The 27,209-nt window shown below is 48.3% G+C and overlaps 1 protein-coding gene across 4 annotated transcripts in view; it reads right to left on the reverse strand.

The window, feature by feature from the left end:
• Positions 1–27,209, reverse strand: part of SARNP (SAP domain containing ribonucleoprotein) — a 313,723-nt gene that overhangs the window by 266,755 nt on the left and 19,759 nt on the right. For all 4 annotated transcript variants that reach the window (XR_004538626.1, XM_033935489.1, XM_033935490.1 and 1 more), the window contains exon 4: positions 12,169–12,239. Coding sequence is in view for 3 of the 4 variants with exons in the window: in XM_033935489.1 (XP_033791380.1) it covers positions 12,169–12,239 (71 nt within the window). In the remaining variant the exon portion in view is untranslated. The remainder of the gene's footprint in view (positions 1–12,168; positions 12,240–27,209) is intronic.

The following is a 27,209-nucleotide window of genomic DNA, read 5'->3' on the forward strand; positions in this document are numbered from 1 at the left end:
GTGAAGGTGTTGGCCTTTGCAGATGACATCCTACTGGTACTTACAAAGCCACATACTTCTTTGACAGCTTTATTGGGAGCAGTGAAAGCAAAGTTGCTTACCTATAACAGATGTTCTCCGTAGACAGCAGGGGAATGGAGCTACACTTGATGGTGAAGTCTCTGACTGAGCCTAATGACATCTTTGAGCTTACTGAGCATGTGCAGGATTGCCCTACTACTCGAGCCTCTCCCCTCTGCCTGTCAGTTTTGTTCCTAGCAATAGAAGAGGAGACGAGGGGCTGGAGGGCAGGCAAGTGTTGCTGCATTCCCCTGCTGTCTAAGAAAAACAACTGTTACAGGTAAGCAACTTTGCTTTCTCCGGAGACAGGCAGAGGATATGCAACCCCACTTGATGGTAAGTCTCAAGCTGAAAAAAAACATATGGGAGATGTAAAACAGTGTACAATTCAAAGAGATTACATAAAACCTATTGTCAAAAGCGAATATCTGGAGTTAAAGTGTGGTCAAAGCAGCACAGAAGACTAGGTTGCTGGTTTGGAAATACCCTAGATTGGGGTGGATTTCAAATTGGCTATAGGAGCCGCTGTAGCTCATAGTTGATGCCCTACCAGAGGGTTGAATATGAGCTTCAGAAACATCCTGAAAAGGAATTAAGATGAAAGTTCGCCATGCAGAAGATGTAGGTCGCTCTCTATGATCTATAATTGACACAGGAGGGATCAGGTGTGCTCTGGGGTGGCACGAATAAATACAATGTGCTATCAGAAAGGAGAGAGAGTTCTTTCTCTGTTCTATCATATTGCATTTTATTGGTTTTTGTTTTCTTGTGTTCCTCAGTAGCTGATGTAGAGGAAACGAAGAGCTGATTTGGTTGGCGAACTGAGTAGTTGCCTACAGGTAAAAACATAATGCTCCTTTGCAGTGGACAGCAAGGAGACCTTGGTCTGCTGGAGAGGAATGTAAACGAAGAAATAACGATGATAAAGTAATAGATTGGTGCGATGAAAATCCGTACCAAGTGTAGGAAAGAATCTGGGATGAGTTCGGGGAAAAACAAAAAAAAAAAAAAAAACCCCACTCTAGTAGGAAAAAATGTATGAGATAAGTAGAATAAATAAAGCATGCTTGAAGGGGAGGATATGGCTTGTTGACTATTCGTTGGTATGCCTTGGCCTGCCAGATGCGACACATTAATGATTGGTTTAGAGGCACTTCTTACTTTTCTGCAACTCCAATAGAACTGTCATTATTGGCTCCTTATCATATTAGTTATGTGTTACATGTTACCGATCCATCCCTCCACCTGCTAGTAGCAAATTGCCCCATTTTTGCTCCAGCTAGGTGGACGTGGCGGTGGATTTGTAAAAAGTGCTAAACTGTCTTCTGTGGTTTCTCTATATTTACCTATTCAGGGTAATGGTGCATTTTTGCCAGGACTGCAAAATGTTTCATTTCAACGATGGGCTGTAAAGGGCCTCCGATAATTATTTCAGTTGTACTCGGAGGATGGAACTTTGGCTTCCTTTTCCACTATGTCGTACGTTTAACTTACCAGCTACAGACATATTTGCTTATTACTAGATACGACATTATGTTCAGTCTTTGCCAGCTGAACATCTTACGGAGGACAGTCATGAAGCCCTTTCGTCTATCAGCTCAACAGAGGATCCCTCTTAAATTTCATTTAATGGGCCTCCGAGATTGTCAAGCGGGACCAAATCTGGACATTTTAGCGGCCGCTTGGGCGGAAGACCTGCAGTGCTCTCTGACAGCTCAACAGATACAACAGGTGCTGAAAACCATCAAGAGAGTGTCTCCCAATGTCACACACTGGGAATTACAATTGAAGGTGGTTCTGCGGCTCTACATTCCCTCTGAAAGGGCAGCTCGGATGGGAATTACTCTCACTCATACTTGTCCCAAGTGCACACAGGCTCATGCTTCATTGGGACACATGCTTTGGACTTGTCCTTTGATTCTCCAATTATGGCGTGATCTGGGCAACTATATTACATCCCTCTGGGGCAGATGTTGGTCTCCTATGCCCAGAGCTTTATTTGGTTATTATACAACTAGTCTTTAAGCCTGTTACATTAACGGGTGCTAGAATATGTCTGTCTGTCTTTCTTTCTTTCTGTCTCTCTCCCTCCCGTTGTCCGTCTTTCTGTCTGTCTCTCTCCCTGCCCCCTATGCAGTAGCATTTTTCTCCCCCGCCCCCACTTCCCTGTGCGCAGCATTCCTTCCCCCTCCATGTGCAGCAGCATTTCCCTCCGCAACTTAAGTGCAAAAGTCTTCCCCTATAATCAAGGCTGCCATTAATCTACAGGGTTTTGGCCGGGAGAGGGAAGTAATGCATGCACGTGTACCTGTTGCCAGCTCCACAGCTTTACCATCCTGCAACCCAGATACAAACACTTCCACCAAGCCCCACACTCCATTCTCTTCTGCAGCCTGAAGGAGAGGGGCAAGGACGGAGGGGGGAGGAGCCACAGCTTGGAGGTGTACTGGAACGCGCAGCAGCAAAGGCACCATCCACAGCCGGCAAGGTTGTACGTCCGGCTGTAGAGTGCTCTGCGCTTGCACCTCTCATGGAAGTTTCTTGCTGACGGAGAAAGTTTATTTTTTAGTTCAAAGCCGCCGCGGCTCCTCTCTCAAGCCGCACCTGCGTCGGAGAAGGCTTCCGATGCAGGCGGGTATCGAGAGAGGAGCCGCTGCTGCACCTTTAAACTTAAAAATAAACTTCAGCCGGTAGTGTCGAGGCGGGCAGGAAGGAGGAGACTGACGGTCGAGGCTCGGGAAGGCGACAGCAGAACTCCACGTTCGCTCCCTCCGCCGCCTGTGGTGACGTAGTAAGCGTGCATGCGCACTCTTGCCAGCACAACGCGACAGAACAGGGATCAGGGAAGCACGCGGTGAGAGTGCACATGCGCGCTTAGCGTTTTATTATTATAGATTATAACACCGAAATTGAAAGGGATGACAGCCTTGGTAGCGCGGACGGTGCTTTTGGGAAAGAAAGCCATCTTGACAAACTGGTTATTACAGGATTCCCCGACTTATAGTCAGTTGAGATCTTTGATGATAGTGCAAGCTTCTTTGGAGCGGCAACAGGCCGGTGACCTTGACTTGGGCCCGGTTCGCCGCTTCTGTCAGATTTGGGAACGATTTTGGATGGACCTTACTCCCCAGACCCGTGGACAATTACTGAACTTGTGAAGGAAGTCACACGCCACTTGTCAGACTGTTGGAGGTTGTTACTACTGTTTTGGGTGGGAGGGGGAAGGTTTGGGCGGAGGAATGGTGGGGGGATTGAATTGTGCACATGTGAGAGTTTTTGGATTATACTGCTATGACTTATTACTTGCACCTTTTTCTTGTAAACTTTAATAAAGATATTTAAACATAAGGCATGCTTGAAGTTCACTACATCCTCAAATGAAGTCGAAAGCAGGGAGACAAAACTGTCCCAGAAAAAACATAATGGAAGCAGATTCCAATGGTTTAGACAGGAAATGGACTAAAAGATCTACCCATAACAGTAAGTCCCATACTGGAGGAGGGTCTCTTATTGGAGATCGAAGGTTGTGCGACTGTTCATAAAATGAGAGAGTGTAATTAGAGACCAGTATCTGAGAGATGCAGAAGGCATAAGAGAATAAAGTCAAGTGGACAATGAAGAGGAAAAACCGTTGAACTTGTACCCAGATGAAATAAATGTACCCATGTAAACAGTATGTTTAACAGATTGTGGAGATTGGAATGTAAGAAATGGCAGTTCTGCTGAAAAAGAAGAGAGGAATGGTCTCTTCTAAGGGAAATAGCGGAGCGTCCTGAAGGTTCTGCAGGCAAATTTTTCTTTTTTTTTTTTTTTTTAGCACTGGAGGTTCTTAGAATATCAGATTAAATAGGCAGTGTAGAAAAATTGTTTGGAACTGGCTCCGTTACTAAAGTAGTTTACCAGCTAATCATCTTGGAGATGGGGCAGTGCCAATGTTCCTAAATATGAGCTTGGAACCAGCTGGTATGAGGTTAGCTCAGCAGTTCCTGAGAAGCTTACGAGTACATGCTAGTATAAAATGGCAGAAGTCTGGTGAAACTTATGTTCTCAGCTGTAGTATTGTTCAAGATAGTTGTGCAGAAATAGCTATTATCCTTAATGTGATTCATTGGTAAAGATATAGATATAAATATAAAGAGAACTGCGCAGCCTATAGTAAGGTTGGTTTGTTTTTTTATTATATATATTTTTTTTTATTTTTTTTTTTAGTATTCAGAAGGTATGCAGACTGTCCCTTGCCAGTGTCTGAGGTTTGAGAGTTCAGCATGGGTCTTCATTTAACAATGAAGGGATGTAAAAATGTGAAGTGAGGAGAAGGTAGCTGCCTCACAGTTGACCTAAGAGGGAATGAAATGTAGATGGTTTCTTGAAGATATGATTGGTGGCACATAAGGTGCGCAGGAAAGATAGCATCTTCTGTCCCTGAAATAGAGATGTAAACCATGGAAAACCTGCTAGGAATGAATGAGGGAAAGGAACTCCAAGGTAACTTATGGGATGTGAGCAACCAGTGACCAATGAGAATCCATTGAAGTGCAACATGTGATAGAAACTGGATCTGAACAAAGGTACAAGTGCTTTGATCCAGTATACCAATGTAAAAATAGAAAAAATTAGCTATGTGTCTGAATTCAAAAGGGTCTGGGATAGGCACGTGGGATCTCTTGGAGAGAGAAAGAGATAATGGTTAATGCGGATGGGCAGACTGGATGGGCCATTTGGCCTTTATCTGCCATCATGTTTCTATGTACCATATTTTTCACTCCATAAGATGCACCTGACCATAAGACGCACCCAAGATTTAGAGGAGGAAAACAAGAAAAAAAAACACAAAAAAAACAACCATTCTGTACCAAATTCTCCCTGCCAGGCTCTGCACCCAACCCCACACTCCTTGCCAGGCTCTGTACCCTGTCCCCCTCCCTGCCTGGCTCTGCACCCTGTCCCCCTCTGGTGGTCTACTAGTAGGCCAGGACAGGCTGGCCTAGTGAGAGACATGGGAGTAGAAGGATGAGAGGGAGAAATATTGGTTATGGTGGTGGAGAGGGAACAGAAGGATAGATTGAACGAGATGCAAAGGGGAGGAATGTTGGGCATAGTGATAGAGGAAGAGATGTAGCATGGTGTTGGAGAAGGGTGATAAATGCTGCACCTAATCTGGAGGATGAGAGAGGAAGAAAAGTTGGACTCATGGAGGGACAGAGAGAGATGTTGGCTGAGGAATGGAATAAGGTCTGGAGGACAGAAAGACAGAAATATTGGATGTACGGTCAGAAGGAAGTGCAACCAGAGGCTCATGAAATCACCAAACAAAGGTAGGAAAAATGATTTTATTTTCAATTTAGTGATCAAAATGTGTCAGTTTTGAGAATTTATATCTGTTGTCTATATTTTGCACATTTGTCTATTTTTCTATAGTTGCATATTTTAAAGTCATCTACCTTGACCTCTTTGAAAAACCCCCAAATATAAATAATATTTTCTCTGAGTACAGTGTTGCTTTGTGTTTTTATAATTTTGTTGTTACCATTATTATTAACATTAACTAGCTGATGACCCGGCGTTGCACGGGTATTTAATTATAGCAATAACACTGTAAATGGATTCAAATAAAGATACTTTATAGTGGTGAATGAAATTATTGTTTTACAGCTTAATAAAAAGTACAATATTGAAATTATAATGTGAAATATTTGACAAAATGAATACAATACAACTAACGCAAAACGTGAATTTAAACAAAATTTTTAGTTTCACCTCCAGGAGCAAGAACATATAAATTGATGGGGGAACCCACCCTTGAGCAAGCAACATAGAGTTGTGGGCCGAGAGACCCCCAGAACATATCACCCCAGGTAGTGAGGGATCTGCATACCAAGTTTCGTTCAAATCGGTCAAGCCGTTTTTGAAGTACTGTGTGAATGGCAGCTTTTTACTTTTTTTCCCATTTACATGAATGGGTGAAATCTGATGTTCTGTTTGTAGCTCCGCCCACGTGTGCAGGTGGGCCGAGAGACCCCCAGAACATATCACCCCAGGTAGTTGGAATTACTGTGAGAATGCCAGGTTTTTACATTTTTTCCATTGACATGAATGGTTGAAATCTGATTTTCTGTTTGTAGCTCTGCCCACGTGTGCAGGTGGGCCGCGACACCCCCAGAACATATCACCCCAGGTAGTGAGGGATCTGCATACCAAGGTTCGTTCAAATCGGTCAAGCCGTTTTTGAATTACTGTGAGAATGGCAGCTTTTTACATTTTTTCCATTGACATGAATGGTTGAAATCTGATGTTCTGTTTGTAGCTCCGCCCACGTGTGCAGGTGGGCCGCGAGACCCCCAGAACATATCACCCCAGGTAGTGAGGGATCAGCATACCACGTTTCGTTCAAATCGGTCAAGCCGTTTTTGAATTACTGTGAGAATGGCAGCTTTTTACTTTTTTTCCATTGACATGAATGGGTGAAATCTGATGTTCTGTTTGTAGCTCCACCCACGTGTGCAGGTGGGCCGCGAGACCCCCAGAACATATCACGCCAGGTAGTTGGAATTACTGTGAGAATGGCAGCTTTTTACATTTTTTCCATTGACATGAATGGGTGAAATCTGATTTTATGTTTGTAGCTCCGCCCACGTGTGCATGTGGGCCGCGATACCCCCAGAACATATCATCCCAGGTAGTGAGGGATCTGCATACCAAGTTTCGTTCAAATCGGTCAAGCCGTTTTTGCGTGATCGCGGCACATACACACCTCTGATTTTATATATATATAGATTAATAATTAATTAATAGCACAGTTACTTACCGTAACAGGTGTTATCCAGGGACAGAAGGCAGATATTCTCATATGTGGGTGACGTCATCTACGGAGCCCCGACGCGGACAGCTTTTCAAGCAAACTTGATTGAAGATTTCAAGTTTGCTGGTGCTGCACCACGCATGTGTGTGCCTTCCTGATCCACTAGAGGGCGCATCCTCTCCTCATGGTCTTCAGTTCAGATAGCTAGCAAAGAAGCCAACCCCGGGGAGGTGGGCGGGTTGTGAGAATATCTGCCTGCTGTCCCTGGATAACACCTGTTACGGTAAGTAACTGTGCTTTATCCCAGGACAAGCAGGCAGCATATTCTCACATGTGGGTGACCTCCAAGCTAACCAAAAAGGGACGGAGGGAAGTTGGCAATTCAAGAAAACAGATTACGCAAAACCGACTGGCCAAACCGGCCATCGCTCCTGGACAGAGTATCCAGGCAGTAGTGGGAGATGAAAGTATGAACCGAAGACCAAGTGGCAGCCTGGCAAATCTCCTCGATAGGCGTCGACCTGAGGAAAGCTACAGAAGCCGCCATCGCTCGGACTTTATGTCCCGTGGCTCGACCATGCAGCGCGAGACCAGCCTGAGCGTAGCAAAAGGAAATACAAGCAGCCAACCAGTTGGACAAGGTGCGCATGGAAACTGGGCGTCCCAACCGATTAGGGTCGAAGGACAAAAAGAATCGAGGAACCGTCCGAGGAGACTGAAAGCGTTGAAGATAAAAAGCCAACGCCCTCTTACAGTCATGCGTGTGAAGCACCACCTCGCCAGGAGGCGAGTGGGGCTTCGGAAAAAAGACCGGAAGAACAATGGAATGATTGAGAGGAAAATCCGAAACCACCTTGCACAAGAACTGGGGTTGAGTACGCAGGACCACCGTGTCATGATGAAATACAGGAAAAAACGGGTCCGCAACCAGAGCTTGCAGCTCACCTACTCTGCGAGCAGACGTGAGAGCAACCAGGAATACCACCTGCCAGGTGAAGAAATTCAAAAGAGCTTTATCAATGGAATCAAACGGTGGTATCACCAATTGAGCCAGGACCACACAAAGATCCCAAACCACCGGAGGGGCTTTGAGCGGATGATGTACATTGAAGAGATCCCTCATAAAGCGGGAAACCGTCGGATAGACGGAGGAGCAGTGTCCCATCAAGCGGCCGATGAAAGGCAGCAAATGCACCGAGGTGGACTCGAATAGATGTCGATTTGAGACCAGACCGAGACAAGTGAAACAGATAATCCAACACTGAAGGCAAGGAGGCAGAGAGCGGATCCACGCGGTGCCGAGCACACCACGCAGCAAATCAGGACCATTTCTGGGAATAGCATTGCCGATGTGGAGATCTTCCGAGAGGCCTCGAGAACACCCCCACCGACTGAGAGAAACAGAAGGAGGGAGACACGTTGCGAGGACCAAGCTGATAAGTGGAGAGACTGCAGATTGGAATGCAACAGAAACCTCAACACTGACAGCAAAGAAGGGAACATAGGTAGAAGCAGAGGCTCCCTGACACACTGAAGGAGCAGGGAGAACCACGGCTGCCAGGGCCACAGAGGAGCCATCAAGATCATGGTGGCTCAGACCGACAGGAGGTGTATCAAAGACCTGAGAATCAGAGTAAAGGGAGGGAACGCATAGAGGAACCTGCCCATCCAATCGAGAAGGAAAGCATCCACCTCGATGCGAACCCGGGAGAACATCCTCGAGCAATATCGAGGCAACCAGTGAGTGAGGAGCGAAGCGAACAGAACACCTGTGGGGTTCCCCACCGAACAACCACATGCCACAGAGTCTGAGAATGGAACGACCATTCAGGCAGCCGAAAAGGGCGACTCAACGTGTCCACCAGACAATGCAGCTCGCCCCGGAAATACACCGCCCGAAGAAAGAAGTAGTGGTGTAACGCCCCCTGCCAATGACTAAGGGCTTCCCTGCAAAGTAACAGGGAACCTGTACACCCTGGCTTGGTCACAGAATACATCGCCACCGGGATGTCGGGACGCACCAGGACACCGCAATCTTGCAACCAATAACGAAATCCACCCCGGCATTGTAAATGGCCCGGAGCTCCAGCAGATTGATGCAGCTGCGACGGTCCGCACCCAACCAAAGACCCTGAGTCCGAGGGCCGTCGAGGTGCACCCCTAAGCCTATGCCAAGGAGTCCATTGGCAGAACCTTCTGATGCGGGGATACGAAGAGGTGGCCCACCAACGAAACAAGCGTGTCAAGGAGGGAGGCACCACAATGTGCTGGGAAGCGGGATCCAGATCCTGTCATCACTGAGATGCTTGGGTCCAGCGGGGAACACGAAGATGAAACCAGGCGAACATCGGGACATGAACCGTGGAGACCCATGATCTCAAAAGGATCAGCATCAGCTCGGCCGAGGCCCGCTGAGACACCAGCTGACTCAGGCGCAGACAGGCGGCCTGCCGAGGCAGAAAAGACCGGAGGCGGACCGAGGACAGAGGGGCCACCCTCCGGCATAAACAAACAAGGGCCTCCCCCTGAGGCCAAGACAAGAAGGAACGCAGACAAACTGGGTCCAGGTCTGCCCCGACGGACTCCCGAGACAGGGGCGGACAGAGTCTGAACCACTCCCGGACTAGAAACCAGTGCAGGTCACAAAGGGCCAGGACCAGACGCAGATGGGAATGCCCCACCGACAGAAGCGAGGCTATACTCCCGGTGCGCAGACACGGAGACACCCCTCCCGAAGGGAGGGGAGGAATCCCCAGAAGGAGAGCAGCCTGGAGGCTATGCGAGAATAGTCAAAAAGACGGCCGAAGCCGGCGGCTGGACCATACCCCGGCGCTGCAGCAGCTATCGCGGCTGCTGCGAAGGAGGCCAAGTTAACACAAGAAAGGTATCCGGAGGGCCCCTCCGGAGAAGGAGTCCAAACCACCAAGGCAGAAGGGATTCAGCAGAAGGCGTCCCGATAGGCAAAAGACCGGTCGCGTTCTGAGAGGCGGTTAGTGGCCTCCGCAAGAGACGCCTCAAGAAGCGCAGCACTCACGCAAGTAAAAGTGGTGAGACGATCCTGGAGGTTCGGATCCTCAGCCACACTCTGCGCCAAGCGAGACGACGCACGGCGGGAGCAACAGAGCCGGAGCAGGGAGAGAGTCTCCTCCAGGAAACCAAACTACAAGATTCAGTCATGTCTGCCCGGAAGGAACCGAAGAGAAAGCGGGGAACCCTCTCGAACAGGAGCCCGAGGCGCCGAGGCACAGAGCCCCAGACTACGTCGAGGCACTAAGTCCCCGTCGACAACGGGGTGCAAACCCGCATTCGACGCCGAGACCCAAAGCCTCAGCCGGTGCCGAGGTATAAAGCCCCCAGCAACGTTGCGCCACCCAGCCCCCGTCGACTTCGAGACACAAGGCCACAGCCAACCAAAGGGCACAAAGCCCCAAGCGACGTCAAGTAACAAAGCTCCAGTCGACGGCGAGGCACGAAGCCTCGGTCAACGACGAGGCACAGAGCTCCAGCTGACAATGAGGCCCCCAGCCTCAGTCGACGTCGAGGCACAAGCCTCAGGCGACGTCAAAGAACAAGCGTCAAGTGACGCGGAGCACACGGCCGCAGCCAACGTTGAAGGTACAAAGCATCCGTCGACAGCGAGACACCAAGCCCCAGTCGACGTCGAGGCAGAAAGTCAAAGCACAAAGCCTCAGTCGACGTCGGGGCACGACGCCTCAGTCGACGTCGGGGCACGACGCCTCAGTCGACGTCGGGGCACGACGCCTCAGTCGACGTCGGGGCACGACGCCTCAGTCGACGTCGGGGCACGACGCCTCAGTCGACGTCGGGGCACGACGCCTCAGTCGACGTCGGGGCACGAAGCCCCAGTCGACGCACCGAAGTCGAGGTTCAGAAGTCGGCACCGTACCAATGAAACTGGTAATAAAGGTGCAACAGTGCGCTCCATAAAGGGCAACCTCGAGATGAGTATTCCCATGAAAGGAGGCACGCTTCGAAGGTCTCGTAGAGGTGGGCACGACTGCACACGATGCCTGGAATGCCTGAGACTCAGCCGGTGGCGTCACCGAGGTAACGCACCTAGAAGAACAGAAAGAAAGAAAGAAAACTTACCGGGGATCGAAGCTACTCAGTCCGATTCCAACAAAGGAAAAAGGGTCCCGGCCATTATGCTCACATGAGGTGAGCCCAGAGAGAGGCCAGGGAAGAAAAAACAGCTGCAGCCAAATGAGGCCTAGCCGCATGGCTGAGGCCCAAGAAGGGCCATGCCGGTGGAACCAGCAGAAACACAACAAAAAGTCCTTTTTTTTTTTTTTTGAAACAAAGAAATACACGATCAATCAACAAACACACAGCGACTCCCTAACAAAATAAAGAAGCCGCGGTACTAGAAAGGCACTTAGAAGAACGCAGAGAAGAGAGACGGGGTTTTCTGGCTCCGCGGAAAACTAAGAACTGAAGACCATGAGGAGGGGATGCGCCCTCTAGTGGATCAGGAAGGCACACACATGCGTGGTGCAGCACCAGCAAACTTGAAATCTTCAATCAAGTTTGCTTGAAAAGCTGTCCGCGTCGGGGCTCCGTAGATGACGTCACCCACATGTGAGAATATGCTGCCTGCTTGTCCTGGGATAAAACATTATATTGTGTATATGAAAAATGGATTGAAGAAATGGTATTACAATTAGTACTATTATTATAGGGGTGGAGTTAGGAGCAGAGTTTGGGCAGGGGTACTCAGTATTTGTTAGGCTTAGGGGGTACTTGGCTTGAAAAGTTTGAGAAACACTGCTTTAGGAGATCTGTACAGATAGAAGTAGAGGTAGGTTATAAGAATAGTCAGAAACTACTTCACAGGTCATGGACCTGATGGGCCGCCACGGGAGCGGACCGCTGGGCACGATGGACCTCTGGTCTGACCCAGTGGAGGCAACTTCTTATGTTCTTATGTTCTGTATAGTACTGCTTGTGTACACGAGTATGAACAATTTCCAAGAGCCACCTTTACAAGTAAATGGACTATCTGAAACACAGTATCATGTCGGAAGGCAAAAAGTATATGAAGCATGATCAGGAGCTACTGTTTTGCTTTCACTCCTCTCTCCCTTACTCAAAGTCACCTAGTATGCCTGTTGGTTAAATCGGCCTTGATCCCACAATGTGAAAATGCTAGTTTTGTTCTAGTGCTATTTATACCATAATGTAGTGTGTTAATTGTTAAACTCTTTGTAGAGTGTAGATGTCATCATACTTAATTCCGAGAGCCTCATTTCCAATCTAGGAATGCACAGAAAAGAAAAATGAATAATTACGTTTCAGGCGATTTTGTTGGTAACGCAATCTCTTCCTCAGCGGGAGGTTCTATGGGTTTCTGCTCCTCTTCCTGAAATGAGAAGTTAGCACCGAGTTTTTGCATTTGCAGGAACAAAATACATTGTTGGATATACATTTTCAAAAAAGTACCTCCATTAAACTACATTTTAATCTGAGATGCTAAAGAGCCATAATGAAGTTGATTAAATTTTTCAGTCACAATTAAAGGAACATTGTATTCCCTTCCTACTGCAGCTCCTAGTGACTCAGGGCAATGAGGATCTAGGGCCAAATGCATGGGATCTAGGGCCAATTGCGTGACAAATGCAATGAAGCTCATTCAATTTCTATGGTCTTTGTCGCATTTGCTGTACTACCACAGCTTTGTAAAAGGGACCCTAAGGCCCGGATTCAGAATAGGGCACCCGTTCTCAGAAGTCGCCTAAGTGGCTTTTGAGAATCATACACAGGTGCCCTATACAGAATTGCCCCAAGCCGTCTAACCACCACTCTAACCAGCGCCCATGCAGGCGCTGGTTAGAGAATCGCGTTGCTGCTGAACTGATGGCGGCAAGGGATCTCCCTGCTGTGATCAGTTTAGCGTCTGTGGTCTGTCTCCCACTGAATGTCAGCGGCAGGAGGAGTGCCCCTCCTACTGCTACTCCACAGACACATTACGGGGGGGGGGGATGAGATCCAGTTGGAGGATGTGTCAGCGGGGTGGCAGCAGGAAGAATTGGGCACTCCTCCTGCTGTGGACATTCAGGGATGAGGGGGCAGCTTTGGGAGTCCTGGCAGGAGGGCCTGGGCATTCCTTCCTACTGGTAGTCTTTGCAGTGGGGGAGAGGGGGGAAGAGATGAACGGAATGGGGGGAGAACCACAAACATACTTTTAATCACACAATTACAGAGTGCAATTTAAAATTTTAATCAAAATACATTCCTTAAATGTTTAAAATGAAAACTGAAAAGATACAAATTAAAAAACTTAACATACATTATGCAGAGCAACTATAAATAGCTTTAGTTTCATAGCCTACTTCAGAAAAACAAGCCTATTAAAACATGCCATGACAATCAGCACTAGTACAAGTGGAAGAAAAAAATTGATTAAATATCTAAAGGATATGGGAAATAAAAGCTCTAAACTCCATATATAAAAGGATGCCCCAAGGCTAGACCAGGTGCTCTATAACACTCCATATATACTATATGGAGGTCCTGGATTGAATTCTAGATTCTATTCTCTGAAGCAGCAGGATATACAGTGGAAGCATGTTTCACAATCCACGGAGCAAGAGTCCCAATCACAACACAATGGTGACACCTAGTGACCAAACTCAGGAACCATATTAGTGAAAGATGTGGATGCAGTGTTAAGTTCAGGAGGACTACAACTTCAAATGACTCCGGGCTAAGTAACTTAATTAAAGGTAACAATATAAAAAGTAAGGTAATCTTACCCCAGAGTTTCAAACATATTCATTGTTCTGACTGAAGGAAGGTTTAATAAAAAAAATTGTTAAGCCAAAATACATAAGTTACTGTAGAGAAGATTTCCATAACAGGGATATTTTTGTTAACAAGAATAGGAATGAAAGTTTTAGGTTAGGTTTTCGAGAACTAGAACAAAAAAAAAAAAAACCAAAAACATTTCAGAACAGTTGGATAGGAATAAGATGTTTACAGACCAGAATAAGAACTATGTTAGAAACATAGAAACATAGAAAAAAAGCGGCAGAAAAGGGCTATAGCCCACCAAGTCTGCCCATTCTAGGTATCCCCCCCCTGAATTTACTCCCTTAAAGATCCCACGTGAGTATCCCATTTCTTCTTAAAATCCGTCACGCTGTTGGCCTTTATCACCTGGAGTGGGAGTCTGTTCCAGTGATCCACCACTCTTTCGGTGAAGAAGTACTTCCTGGAGTCGCCATGAAACTTCCCTCCCCTGATTTTCAGCGGATGCCCTCTGGTGGTCGAGGGTCCCACTAGCCCGAAGATATCATCTTCTGACTCGATGCATCCCGTGATGTACTTATACGTTTCAATCATATCTCCCCGTTCTCTTCTTTCCTCAAGTGAGTACAGCCGCAATTTCTTTAGTCTTTCTTCATACGTGAGATCCTTGAGCCCCATTACCATCCTGGTGGCCATTCTCTGAACTGACTCGATCCTCAGCACGTCCTTTCGGTAGTGTGGTCTCCAAAACTGAACACAGTACTCTAAGTGAGGTCTCACCATGGCTCTGTACAACGGCATCATAACTTCAGGTCTCCTGCTGACGAAACCTCTGCGGATACACCCCATCATTTGTCTTGCCCTGGAGGAAGCCTTCTCCACTTGAATGGCAACCTTCATGTCCTCGCTAATGATTACTCCTAGATCGCGTTCCTCCGTGGTCCTAACCAAGGTCTCACCATTTAGTACATAAGTTCTACACGGGTTTCTCTTGCCCAGGTGCATTATCTTGCATTTTTTAGCATTGAAGCCTAGCTGCCAAGTGTTTGACCATTGTTCCAGTAGCAGTAGGTCGTGTGTCATATTATCAGGTAATAAGCATCTGCCTACTATGTTGCAAAGTTTGGCGGCGTTGGCGAACAGTGATACCCTTCCTCTAAGTCCTTGCGTCATATCTCTTATGAATAAGTTGAATAGAATCGGGCCCAGGACCGATCCCTGCGGCACTCCACTGATTACGTCCGACGCTTCGGATGGGGTACCGTTTACCACCACCTTCTGAAGTCTGCCGCTCAGCCAATCCCCAACCCAAGTAGTTAGAATGTTTCCTAATCCTATTGATTTCAGTTTGTTCAGTAATCTTCGATGAGGGACGCTATCAAATGCTTTACTGAAGTCCAAATATACCATGTCCAGTGACTCTCCGGCGTCCAGTTGTCTAGTAACCAAGTCAAAAAAGCTAATCAGATTAGATTGGCAGGATCTACCCCTGGTGAACCCGTGTTGGTGTGGATCGCGGAGATTTTCTTCGTCCAGGATTGTGTCAATATGCTGTTTGATCAGTGTTTCCATGAGTTTACACACTATAGACGTGAGACTCACTGGTCTGTAGTTTGCTGTCTCTGTCCTGCAGCCCTTTTTGTGGAGTGGGATTACGTTGGCGGTTTTCCAGTCCAAGGGGACCCTTCCTGTGCTTAGGGAAAGATTGAAAAGAGCAGATAATGGTTCTGCCAGGACTTCCCTTAACTCCCTGAGCATTCTGGGGTGTAGGTTATCCGGTCCCATGGCTTTGTTTACTTTGAGTCTTGATAGTTCGTTGTAGACACTATTGGGCGTGAATTCGAAATCATGAAACGGGTCTTTCCGGTTATCTCCCGTCTGAAGCTGTGGACCAGCTCCCAGCGCTTCGCGGGTGAACACTGAGCAGAAGTATTGGTTTAGTAATTCTGCCTTCTCAGAGTCTGATTCAGCAAAGTTACCGTCCGATTGCTTCAAGCGTACTATCCCATCTTTGTTTCTTTTCCTGTTCCTGATATAGCTGAAGAAAGATTTATCCCCTTTCTTGATTTTCCGTGCTAGCTCTTCCTCCATTCGGAGTTTGGCCTCTCTGACTGCTGTTTTGACAGCTTTGGATCTGTCTAGATAGTCCTCTTTTGCCCCCTCTCTGCCTAAATGTTTGTAGGCAATAAATGCGTCTTTTTTCTGTTTAACTAGGTCTGAAATTTCTTTACTGAACCATTGGGGTCTTTTGTTTCTCTTGTGTTTACTTACTGTCTTTATGTCTCGGTCTGTTGCTTCATGTAGTATGGACTTCAGAGACGACCACATATCCTCCACATTGTCAGTTTGTGCTTGTTTATGTAGTTCCTGATGGACGAAATCTGCCATGCAGTTGAAGTCTGCGCCTCTAAATTTGAGAACTCTTGTTGCTGTGTTTGTTTTTGGGAATCCTTTCTTGAGGTTGAGCCATACCATATTATGGTCGCTGGAAGCCAGTGTGTCTCCTACTGAGACTTCCGTGACACTATCTCCATTGGTGAGGACTAGGTCTAGTAACGCCTGGTCCCTGGTGGGCTCCAATACCAATTGCTTGAGGCGTGCACCTTTTATGGAGTTTAATATTCTTTTGCTGCTACCCGTAGTCGCGGAGAGTGTGTTCCAATCTGCATCTGGCATGTTGAAGTCTCCTAGCATTACTGAGTCCCCACACAGTGTGATATTCTCTATGTCCTCGATTAATTCCATGTCTTTATCTTCCTGTTGCCTGGGAGGTCTATATATTACACCAAGGTATAGGCATTTTTCATTCCCTCTGGCCAGATTCACCCAGAGGGATTCCCCGGTGTATCTAACATCTGTGATTCTGGTGGTTTTGATGCTTTCCTTAGTGTATAGCGCTACTCCTCCTCCCAATTTACCCACTCGGTCGCAACGAAGTAGGTTGTACCCTGGTATAACCATATCCCACCCATGCGATTCCGTGAACCAGGTTTCGGATATCGCTATCACAACAAGATCGGCGTTTGTTATCTCAGTCTCTAATTCTAGAATCTTATTACCCAAGCTGTGTGCATTAATATACATAGCCCTCCATATCTGTGAAGAGTTTACTTTATTAGTTAGTGTGGCTCCTAAAAATTCAGTGATATTTCTCCCTGACTTATCATGGGTATCATTGGTACTTACCTTAGACCTGGTAGTGTGAGTGCGTCTTGCCTCCTCAGGGTGGTTTCTTACTGCTCTGGGATATAAGTATGTACCCTCCCCCAACTTACCTAGTTTAAAGCCCTGTGGAGTAGGCGGGCCAGTCGATGTCCAAATACGTTTCTACCTCTTCTGGTTATGTTGTGCTGTCTTGTTCCATATAGAATAAAATTCTGACACTTATACATCAGGTTGTATATGGGAAGATACCATAGTATTTAGAGAAAGTGTTTACCATTTTGATCTCTGCATTCAGAGTTTACAATGAAGTTAACACTTAAAGATGTACAGGGAGTACACTATAAAAAACATGGATGACAGCAATCTCTGTGGCTGGTCCACGGTTATGGAATGCACTAACCGGTTCTTTGAGGTGCTGCCAAGATTTGAAAGCTTTTAAGAAACTTTAAAAAAACTCAATTGCTTGTTAGGGCATATTTGTAGACTTGCTATATTTTGCCTGCCTTTTTATTTGGGTCTGTTGAATGTGATAGTTGTTATATTGACATAATATTATGCATGTTATTGCTTTAATCTGCTTAGGTTTTTAAGTGGAATAACATTTTTTTAAAATAAATATATCCCTCTTATGAGCCTACTTGAGCCAAGGCTGCCTGCTGATACTGAAAAAAAAAATTCTGTCCTTTAGTTGTGCAGTCTGCTGCATCTCCCTGGTATATGTATGTTGCAGTTCCCTGACCAATGCGTGGTTGCTGGCATCAGCAGTCTCAGGGAGACTCAGCAGACTGTGGCGATGATAAGCAGCTAGCTAGTACTGCCAGGATGATCATGCATTTCAGTCCTGAGTATGTGTCCCCCAGCCCACCCATGGCTAGACTGAGCTGAAAGAGCAGCCTTTTTTCAGTGCTTATGGCATGAGATTCCCCTAGCACACCAAACCAACATTTGGCTACATTACACTGTGGATCTGCCAAACCATCTGGACCCATCCAATCTGCCAACTGCATGCCAGTGTGCAAGAACTGGTTGAGTGGAAGGCAACAGAGGGTAGTGATCAATGGAGATCGCTCTGAGGACAGAGATGTTACCAGTGGTGTGCCTTAAGGACACACTGGATGGTGTGAACAACATGAAGAAAGACCTGGCGAAGCTTGAAGAATGGTCTGAAATTTGGCAGCTAAAATTTAATGCTAAGAAATGCAAGGTCATGTATCTGGGCTGCAAAAACCCAAGGGAATGGTACAGATTAGGGAGTGAAGAGCGGGACTTGGGTGTGATTGTATGTGATGATCTTAAGGTGGCCAAACAGGTTGAAAAGGTGATGGCGAAAGCTAAAAGGATGCAAGGTTGTATAGGGAGAGGTATGGCCAGTAGGAAAAGCACAGTTACTTACCGTAACAGGTGTTATCCAGGGACAGCAGGCATATATTCTCACATGTGGGTGACGTCATCTACGGAGCCCCAGCGCAGACAGCTTTTCAAGCAAACTTGATTGAAGTTTCAAGTTTACTACACTGCACCACGCATGTGCATGCCTTCTTGCCCACTAGAGGGCGCATCCTCACCTCGTGGTCCTCAGTTCCATAACCAGCAAAGAAGCCATCCCCGGGGAGGTGGGCGGGTTGTGAGAATATATGCCTGCTGTCCCTGGATAACACCTGTTACGGTAAGTAACTGTGCTTTATCCCAGGACAAGCAGGCATGATATTCTCACATGTGGGTGACCTCCAAGCCAACCAAAAAAGGGTAGGTGGGAGGATGGCAATTTAGGAAAACAGGTTACGTAACAACGACTGGCCAAACCGGCCGTCGCTTCTGGACAAAGTGTCCAGACAGTAGTGGGAGGTGAACTTATGAACCGAAGACCAAGTGGCAGCTTTACATATGTCCTCCACAGGAGTAGACCGGAGGAAAGCAACAGAAGCTGCCATAGCCCTGACCTTATGCCCCGTGACTCGACCATGGAGCGTGAGACCAGCCTGAGCGTAGCAAAAAGAAATACAAGCCGCTAGCCAGTTGGACAAGGTGCGCTTGGAAATAGGATGTCCCAGCCGATTAGGATCAAAGGACAAAAATAATTGAGGAACCTTCCGATAAGACTTGGTACGTTGGAGATAAAAAGCCAACGCCCTCTTACAGTCAAGCGTGTGAAGCGCCGCCTCTCCAGGATGAGAGTGGGGCTTCGGAAAGAACACCGGAAGGACAATAGACTGATTGAGGTGAAAATCAGACACAACCTTAGGTAGAAATTTAGGATGGGTGCGAAGAACCACCTTGTCATGATGGAACACAGTAAAGGGCGGATCCGCAACCAAAGCCTGAAGCTCACTAATTCGACGAGCAGACGTGAGCGCAAGTAAAAAGACCACCTTCCAAGTGAGAAACTTAGGAAGAGACTTGTCAATTGGCTCAAAGGGAGGTTTCATCAGCTGAGCCAAGACCACATTCAGATCCCAAACTACAGGAGGAGGTTTCAGAGGAGGATTAACATTAACTAAACCCCTCATGAACCGAACCACCAGAGGGTGAAGAGAGAGAGAACGTCCCTCTAGATGCCGATGGAAAGCAGCAATAGCACTGAGATGTACCCGGATGGAGGATGTCTTCAGGCCAGACTCGGACAAATGTAACAAATACTCCAGAACCGAGGACACCTGAACCAACTTTGGATCCAGATGGTGCGAGGTACACCAGGATGAAAATCTGGTCCACTTCTGGGAAAAACAAAGCCGAGTAGAGGCCTTTCACGAGGCTTCCAACACCTCCCTGACCGCCGAAGTCAGGGGGAAAGGAACCAAGCCGTCAGATGTAATGACTGAAGATTGGGATGCAACAGCGAACCCCGACTCTGAGACAGCAGAGAGGGAAACACAGGCAGAAGTAGAGGCTCCCTGACACTGAGTTGAAGGAGCAGGGAGAACCAGTGCTGACGAGGCCAACGAGGCACGATGAGAATCATAGTGGCTCCGGACGACTTGAGACGAACCAACGTCCTCAAGATCAGAGGAAAAGGAGGAAATGCATAAAGGAATCTCCCTCCCCAGTCGAGAAGGAAGGCATCTGCCTCGAGACGGTCATGGGAGTAAATTCGTGAACAATAGAGGGGCAGTTTGTGAGTCTCCGGGGAGGCGAACAGATCCACCTGAGGCGTCCCCCAGCGGTCGAAGACCTCGCGCAGAACTCGGGAGTTGAGCGACCACTCGTGCGGCTGGAGAAGACGACTGAGTTTGTCAGCTAGACAATTCTTCTCTCCCTGAATGTAAACCGCCCGCAGGAAGATGTTCTGGGATGTCGCCCATTCCCAAAGGCGCAAAGCTTCCCGGCACAGGGACCAAGAGCCCGTTCCCCCTTGTTTGTTTACATAATACATCACCACTTGGTTGTCCATCCGTACCAGGACCACCTGATTGCGCAGCAAATGAGCGAAGGCTCGGGCTGCCAGAAAAATGGCACGAAGTTCCAACACATTGATGTGACAACGACGGTCCTCCGCCGACCATAGCGCTTGAGTCCGCAGACCGTCGAGATGAGCCCCCCACGCGTACTCCGAAGAGTCCGTGGTCAGGACCTTGCGATGCGGAGGGATGAGAAAGAGCAAACCCCCGGAAAGATTGGAAGAGTTGGTCCACCAACGGAGCGATCGTCTCAAGGAAGGAGTGACCGTTACAGGAAGGGAGAGCGGGTCTCGATCCTGGCGCCACTGGGAGGCCAAGGTCCACTGAGGGAGTCTCAGATGCAATCGGGCAAACGGCGTGACATGAACTGTCGAAGCCATGTGGCCGAGTAGAATCATCAGCCGATGTGCAGAGACGGAGCGCTGCAGCAGAATCTGACGGCCCAGGCGAAGAAGAGCCTCCAGTCTCGACGAGGGCAGGAATGCACGAAGGCGTACCGTGTCCAGCATGGCCCCGATAAACTGAAGGGATTGAGCCGGGCACAACTGCGATTTGGGAAAATTTACCTCGAACCCCAGACGTTGAAGGAAGATGATAGTCTGTCGGGTCGCTGAGATAACCCCCTCCTGGGATGAAGCCTTGATCAGCCAATCATCCAGGTAGGGGAAGACCTGAAGCCCTTGGGATCGTAGGGCAGCCGCGACCACCACCATACACTTCGTAAAGACCCGAGGAGACGAGGCCAGCCCGAAGGGAAGGACTCGATATTGGAGATGCAACTCCCCCACCTGGAACCGTAAGTACTGGCGAAAGGCGGGATGCACCGGAACATGCGTATATGCTTCCTTGAGGTCCAGGGAGCACATCCAGTCCCCCGAGTCTAGTAGAGGGTACAGGACTGGAAGGGACAACATACGGAACTTCTCCCGGACAAGGAACTTGTTGAGCCTCCGGAGGTCCAGAATGGGGCGTAAGTCCTCGGTCTTCTTCGGGACCAAAAAGTAACGGGAGTAAAACCCCCGTCCCCTTTGGTTCGGGGGCACATGCTCCACCGCCCGAAGGCCCAACAAGGACCTGGCCTCGGACAGGAGAAGAGGAAGCTGGTCTCGGCAGCAAAGAGAAGCCGCCGGCGGATGTTCCGGTGGCATGGACAAGAAATTCAATGAGTAGCCCTCGGAGATGATCCGGAGCACCCAAGCGTCCGACGTGATCTCGGCCCATGCTGGAAGAAAGGCCTGCAGTCGGCCCCCGATAGGAAGGGGGTCCTTTGACAGTGCGGAGGGGGCCCGCCCCCAACCGCGCATCACGTCAAAAAGACGGAGCGGGTTTAGACGCTTCTTGTGCCTGAGGCTTTGGTTGGGACGCACTGCCCTGCTGTTGGGGACGTCGGGGCGCAGGCCTGGAAAAGGCCGGCGTCGACTTCTGCGGGTACCGCCGCGGAGGAGGTCTAAACGGCTTCTGCGGCGGAGCCCGGGATTTGGGACGGACCAACGAGGCAATAGAGCGCTCGTGCTCAGACAAACGCTTGGTCGCCGCCTCCAAGGACTCATCAAACAGCTCTGAGCCAACACATGGAAGATTGGCCAGACGTTCTTGTAGGTTCGGGTCCATATCCAGGGTACGGAGCCATGCCAGACGGCGCATGGCCACTGCGAAGGCTGACACCCGAGAAGCGAGCTCAAACGCGTCATACACCGCATGGAAGAGGTAGAGACGCAGTTGGGACAAATTGGACATAAAAGCCCCAAAATCCTCTTTATGGGAATCTGGCATGACTCCATAATACCTCGGCAACGACTTCACCATCTGTCTCAAATAAGACGAGAAGGTGAATGCGTAATTCAGGACCCTGGTCGCCATCAAAGAGTTGGAATAGAAGCGACGTCCAAACTTGTCCAAGGTCCGTCCCTCCCGTCCGGGGGGAACAGCCGCCAAGACCCTGGATGGCTGCGACTTCTTCAAAGCTGACTCCACCAGCAGGGACTGGTGGGACAGCTGAGCCTTATTAAAGCCCTTGCACGGAACCGTGCGATATTTAGACTCCATCTTAGAAGGCACCACTGTGTCTGTAAGAGGGGAGTCAAGGTTCCTCAAAAAGGTCTGATTAAGCACCTTATTGAGAGGTAACCGAGGCGTCTCTCGAGGAGGGGAGGGTAAATCCTGCTCCTCCAAAAACTCCTTCGTGTACTTTGATCCTGCTCCCAGATCAAGGTCCAAAGCCCTTCCCATATCTAGAATGAACCTCGAGAAAGAGGAGGGCTTTGAAGGCGGGGAGGGAGATCGAGACGAGCGCCTCGCCAAGAAGGAAGGAGAAGCCTCGCGTGAGTATCGAGGTTCCTTCCCCGTACCAGACCCTGAACCCCAAGAAGCCGCACCGAGTGATCTGGACGGGGTCGGGGACCGCCCATGCCCCGAGGAACCCCTTCGGGAAGTCCCCGGGGTATGGGGCACCGAGGCACGCCCCTTTCGTCTTGGCGAAGAGTCCCTCGAGCACTCAACCTCAGACGAACGAAAAAGCCTCGGGTTATCGAGGCGCAGTTCGGAGACCCGCAGGGTCTCGGCCCCGGTCGGTGAGGAGCGACCGTGTCATCGAGGAGACGCCCAGTGGCGTTTGGGCTTCCTCGACCGACGCTTCGCCCGAGGCCAACCCGAGGGCGAGGAACCCCGGGAGGACCTCGACGAGGACGACGAGGAAGAGATCCTCCGAACCCGCCGCACCTTGTCCCGAGGCCGCACACTCCGCTCAGGCTGGTCAACCGAGGTCGAGGGCAAGGTCGGGACCGAGGTCATGGACGCCGGGGCAGCCGAGGCCGAAGCCTGCTGAAGGTGCGTGAGGGCCCCGGACAGCTCCGAGGCAATGAGAGCCCGGAGCAAATCCTGAAAGACGGGAACCCTCATCATAGTCGGCAGGTCCGGGGCCGTCGGGTGCTCCCTCGAGGGCGACCTCGGTACCGAGTATTCCCGTGGGGCACCCGACTTCGGCGCTCGGGGCAGGGCCGAGGACGACCCACCCGCCCCCGCCGAGGAGCTCGAGGATGGCTTCTTCGAGGCTGAAACAGAAGCAGGAAGTGAGGACTTACCCTTCACCGACTTCGGGGTCGAAGACACCGGCTTCGACGCCGGGGGTTCCCGGGACGAGGACGAAGGAGTCGAGGCCGAGGTCAAGGCCAGGGCCGAAGCCGAGGCCGACGTCGAGGCCTTCCCCGCCGCGGGGTCAACAGCGAAGAGCTCCGCCATACGAGCCTGACGGCGGCGGAGAGCTCTCCGTTGAAAAGTGGAGCACCGAGAACAGGTGTCGGAGGGGTGTTCAGGGCCCAGGCAACGCAAGCACCACCGGTGAGGATCGGTAATCGACAGGAGCCGATCGCACCGGGTGCACTTTTTAAAGCCCGTCACAGGACGGGACATGGGCCCAAAAACCAGCCGGGAACAAGCGAGGTCCCGCGGCCGCGGCTACCGGGAGCCCCCGGAGCCGAACGAAAAAGATTTTTTTTTTTTTCGACGAAAACTGAAAGAAAAGAAAGAAAGAAAAGTAAATTAAGCACAGCGACAGTGAAATAACACACAGCCGCGATGTCAGAAGGCTAATTCAAAGAGCACAATTTCCACAGGGCTTCTGGCTCCGCGGAAAAAACTGAACTGAGGACCACGAGGTGAGGATGCGCCCTCTAGTGGGCAAGAAGGCATGCACATGCGTGGTGCAGTGTAGCAAACTTGAAACTTCAATCAAGTTTGCTTGAAAAGCTGTCCGCGCTGGGGCTCCGTAGATGACGTCACCCACATGTGAGAATATCATGCCTGCTTGTCCTGGGATAAAAGGAGGTATTGATGCCCCTGTATAAGACATTGGTGAGACCTCATTTAGAATACTGTGTACAATTCTGGAAACCACACCTTCAAAAAGATATAAAAAGGATGGAGTCAGTCCAGAGGAAGGCTATTAAAATGGTATGTGGTCTTCATCATAAGGTGTATGGGTACAGACTTAAAGATCTCAATCTGTATATTTTGGAGGAAAGGCAGGAGAGGGAAGATATGATAGAGACATTTAAATACCTACATAATGTAAATGCGCATGAGTTTAGTCTCTTTAATTTGAAAGGAAACTGCAATGAGAGGGCATAGGATGAAGAGGTAATAGGCTCCAGAGTAATCTAAAGAAATACTTTTTACAGAAAGGATGGTAGGTGCATGGAACAATCTCCCAGAAAAGGTGGTGTAGACAGAGACTGTGTCTGAATTCAAAAGGGGCTGGGATAGGCATGTGGGATCTCTCGGAGAGAGAAAGAGATAATGGTTACTGCGAAAGGGCAGACTAGATGGGTCATTTGGCCTTTATCTGCCATCATGTTTCTATGTAGAAGAATAGTGTTTCAATGCAAGAACACAAGGCAAATATTGCATGTATAGGTTTTAAAGTTACTGGAAAAAGAGTATTTCTGAAACTAAATGCTCAAAAAAATCAAGTAGTTTTATGTTCATGTGATGTTCCAAGGGCTTTTTTTTAAAAAGCAAAAGCTAGAACTGAAATTTGTCATGAGTTTGTGAACTAAGAACTAAATTTTCTGGGAGAGAACCAAATAAGAAATTGACAAATAGAAATAAAAAAATAAAACATACTCCTTTGTTTTAACAGACAAAAATATCATAAACATAAAGGTCTCCAGTCAAAGCAGTTTTACATTTATTCTATGCAGGTGTACACTGTCCCCAGTGGGTTCACTATCTAAGTTTTAGTACCTGGGGCAATGGATGTCAAGTGATTTGAACCCAGTTCTCTACAGCTCCTTGTGACTCTGGGCAAATTAGGCCACTCCTGCATGTCATAGAAATATGAGTTTATTAAAATTTAAATTAGGGCTGCAGAAAGATTAAAAATGTTAATTATGATTAACCGCATTATGCGGTAGTGATTAATAGGTAAGATATTTTAAAAGAAAAAACAAACGAATAATTCCTAAAATCAAGCATATATCACTTATTCGTAATATCACAGATTAACCATTTTTTGAAAGGTGATTGTGTATGTGTGTAAAGAGTAGGAATGTGTTTGTAGAAAGGATAAGAATTCAGTAGAGGTGAAACACTGCTCTGTCCTTGCAACTCTCCTTACTTTTTATCATTTGTTGGGCTACTTCAGATCTGCTGATTCATTTCCTGGCCAGGTTAGCATTACTGGGAGGGATCTGGAGAGCATTTCAGGTAGTGACTTCTTGTGCGCCCCTCCTCTCTCTGCTGTGTCTTCTAGGAATGCCTTTGTCCTGTAACTTTTTGTGAATGTCTATTGTAACCAGTTCTGAGCCCTCGGGAGAACGGAATAGAAATCAAATTAAATAAATAAATAATAAATAAATAAATCTTAGGGTCTGTTTTAGCCAGGGAGGACACAGTTAACAACTGTAATAAAAGTGTGTGTATGTATGTGTGTTGGAGAAGAATGACTAAATAGTAAGAGCAATGCCAATTAAATTCCTACATAATCTGTAGTTTCCTATTTCTCCAATAATTATATGGATGTTTTCAACTTCTTTCTTTTTTGGAAAGAAAGATTAGGCTCTTACCTTGGTAATGTTCTGTTAGGATACACAGGAGTCCATACTTGAGCTGTTGATTCCCATTTCCCACGAACTGCAGAAGGATATCCCTTTAAGAACTTGAAAACTCCTCCGCTTCTGCGGTGGAGAATAGCACCCTGTTCAGTTGGTACCAAAGCAATCAAACTCTAATGAAACATAAGAAAAGAGGAGAGGCACAGGGAACTTCCCCAGCAAGAAACACATTGTGCTCTGCTTTGAAACTTAGAAAATAGAACAATCTAATATAATAAAACGGTAAGCCGCGCATGCGCACTTCCTAAGCGTGCATCCGTTTTCCGTGACCTGTAGCACACATAGGAGGGCTTACGGTCTGGCCTCACAAGGCAAGACAAGTTGATGTCGGCCGCGGCGGCTGCTGGCCGCCCCAAGCTCGCTCTCTCTCTGGCGGCCCGAGGCGGATGTCGGCCGCGGCGGCTGCTGGCCGCCCAAAGCTCTCTCTCTCTCTTCCTCCCCCCCCCCCCAGGCGGATGTCGGCCGCGGCGGCGGATGTCGGCGGCTGCAGGCCGTTAACATAAGTAGGCCATGGAGTTCAGCAGGAAGGTATGGGGGGAAGGAAAATACTGCACAGGGAAGTGGGGTGGGAGGGAAATGCTGCAACACACGGAAATGGAGGGGCAGAAAAGGGGTTGATGGACAGGGGAACAGGTGCTGAGGAACAGGGAGGGGGGCAGAAAAATGAAGACAGGCCTACTGCTGAACAGGGGGAGCAGGAAGGAGGTGATGATGGACAGGGGGAGGTAAAGCAAAGGGAGAAGGGCTTCTGCTGGATAAGGTGAGCAGTGATGGGGTGGTGGATGACACAGGGGAGGTAAAAGGAAGGGAGAATGGACAGGGGGAGCAGGCAAGGGGTGGTAGTGAACAGCCAAGGAAAAAAAAAAAAACTGATAGAAATACAGAAAGCGGCTAAGGAGAGAAAGAAAAAAATAAAGACAGACACACACACATATATTCTAGCACCCGTTAATGTAACGGGCTATAAGACTAGTGAACAATAAACATTTAAGGAGAAATTAGGTTCTTACCTGCTAATTTTCTCTCTTTTAGTCCCTCCAGACCGGCACAGAAACAGATGAGTCTATGTTCCTCTACCAGCAGGTGGAGACTGAGACACTGACTTTTGGCTGTAGTATAAGTGGGCTGTGCAGTCCCAAGCACAATCAGTCTGATGAATAGCCAAGCAGAATTAAAAAACTAATAACTGAACACCAACATCACTCCCAGAAGGAGAATAGCAACTGTGGGAGTGTATAGCACAGTGGTTAAAGCTACATCCTCAGCACCCCGATAGATTGTGACCCCACCAGGACAGACAGGGAAAAATGCTTGAGTACCTGAATAAATTCATGTAAACCTTTCTGAGCTCCCTTGGGAGAACAGCATAGAAAATTGAATAATCAGTCAATCAATCCAAAATGGACAGGGAAA

The sequence above is a fragment of the Geotrypetes seraphini genome, chromosome 3 (assembly GCF_902459505.1).
Source record: "Geotrypetes seraphini chromosome 3, aGeoSer1.1, whole genome shotgun sequence".
NCBI lineage: Eukaryota > Metazoa > Chordata > Amphibia > Gymnophiona > Dermophiidae > Geotrypetes > Geotrypetes seraphini.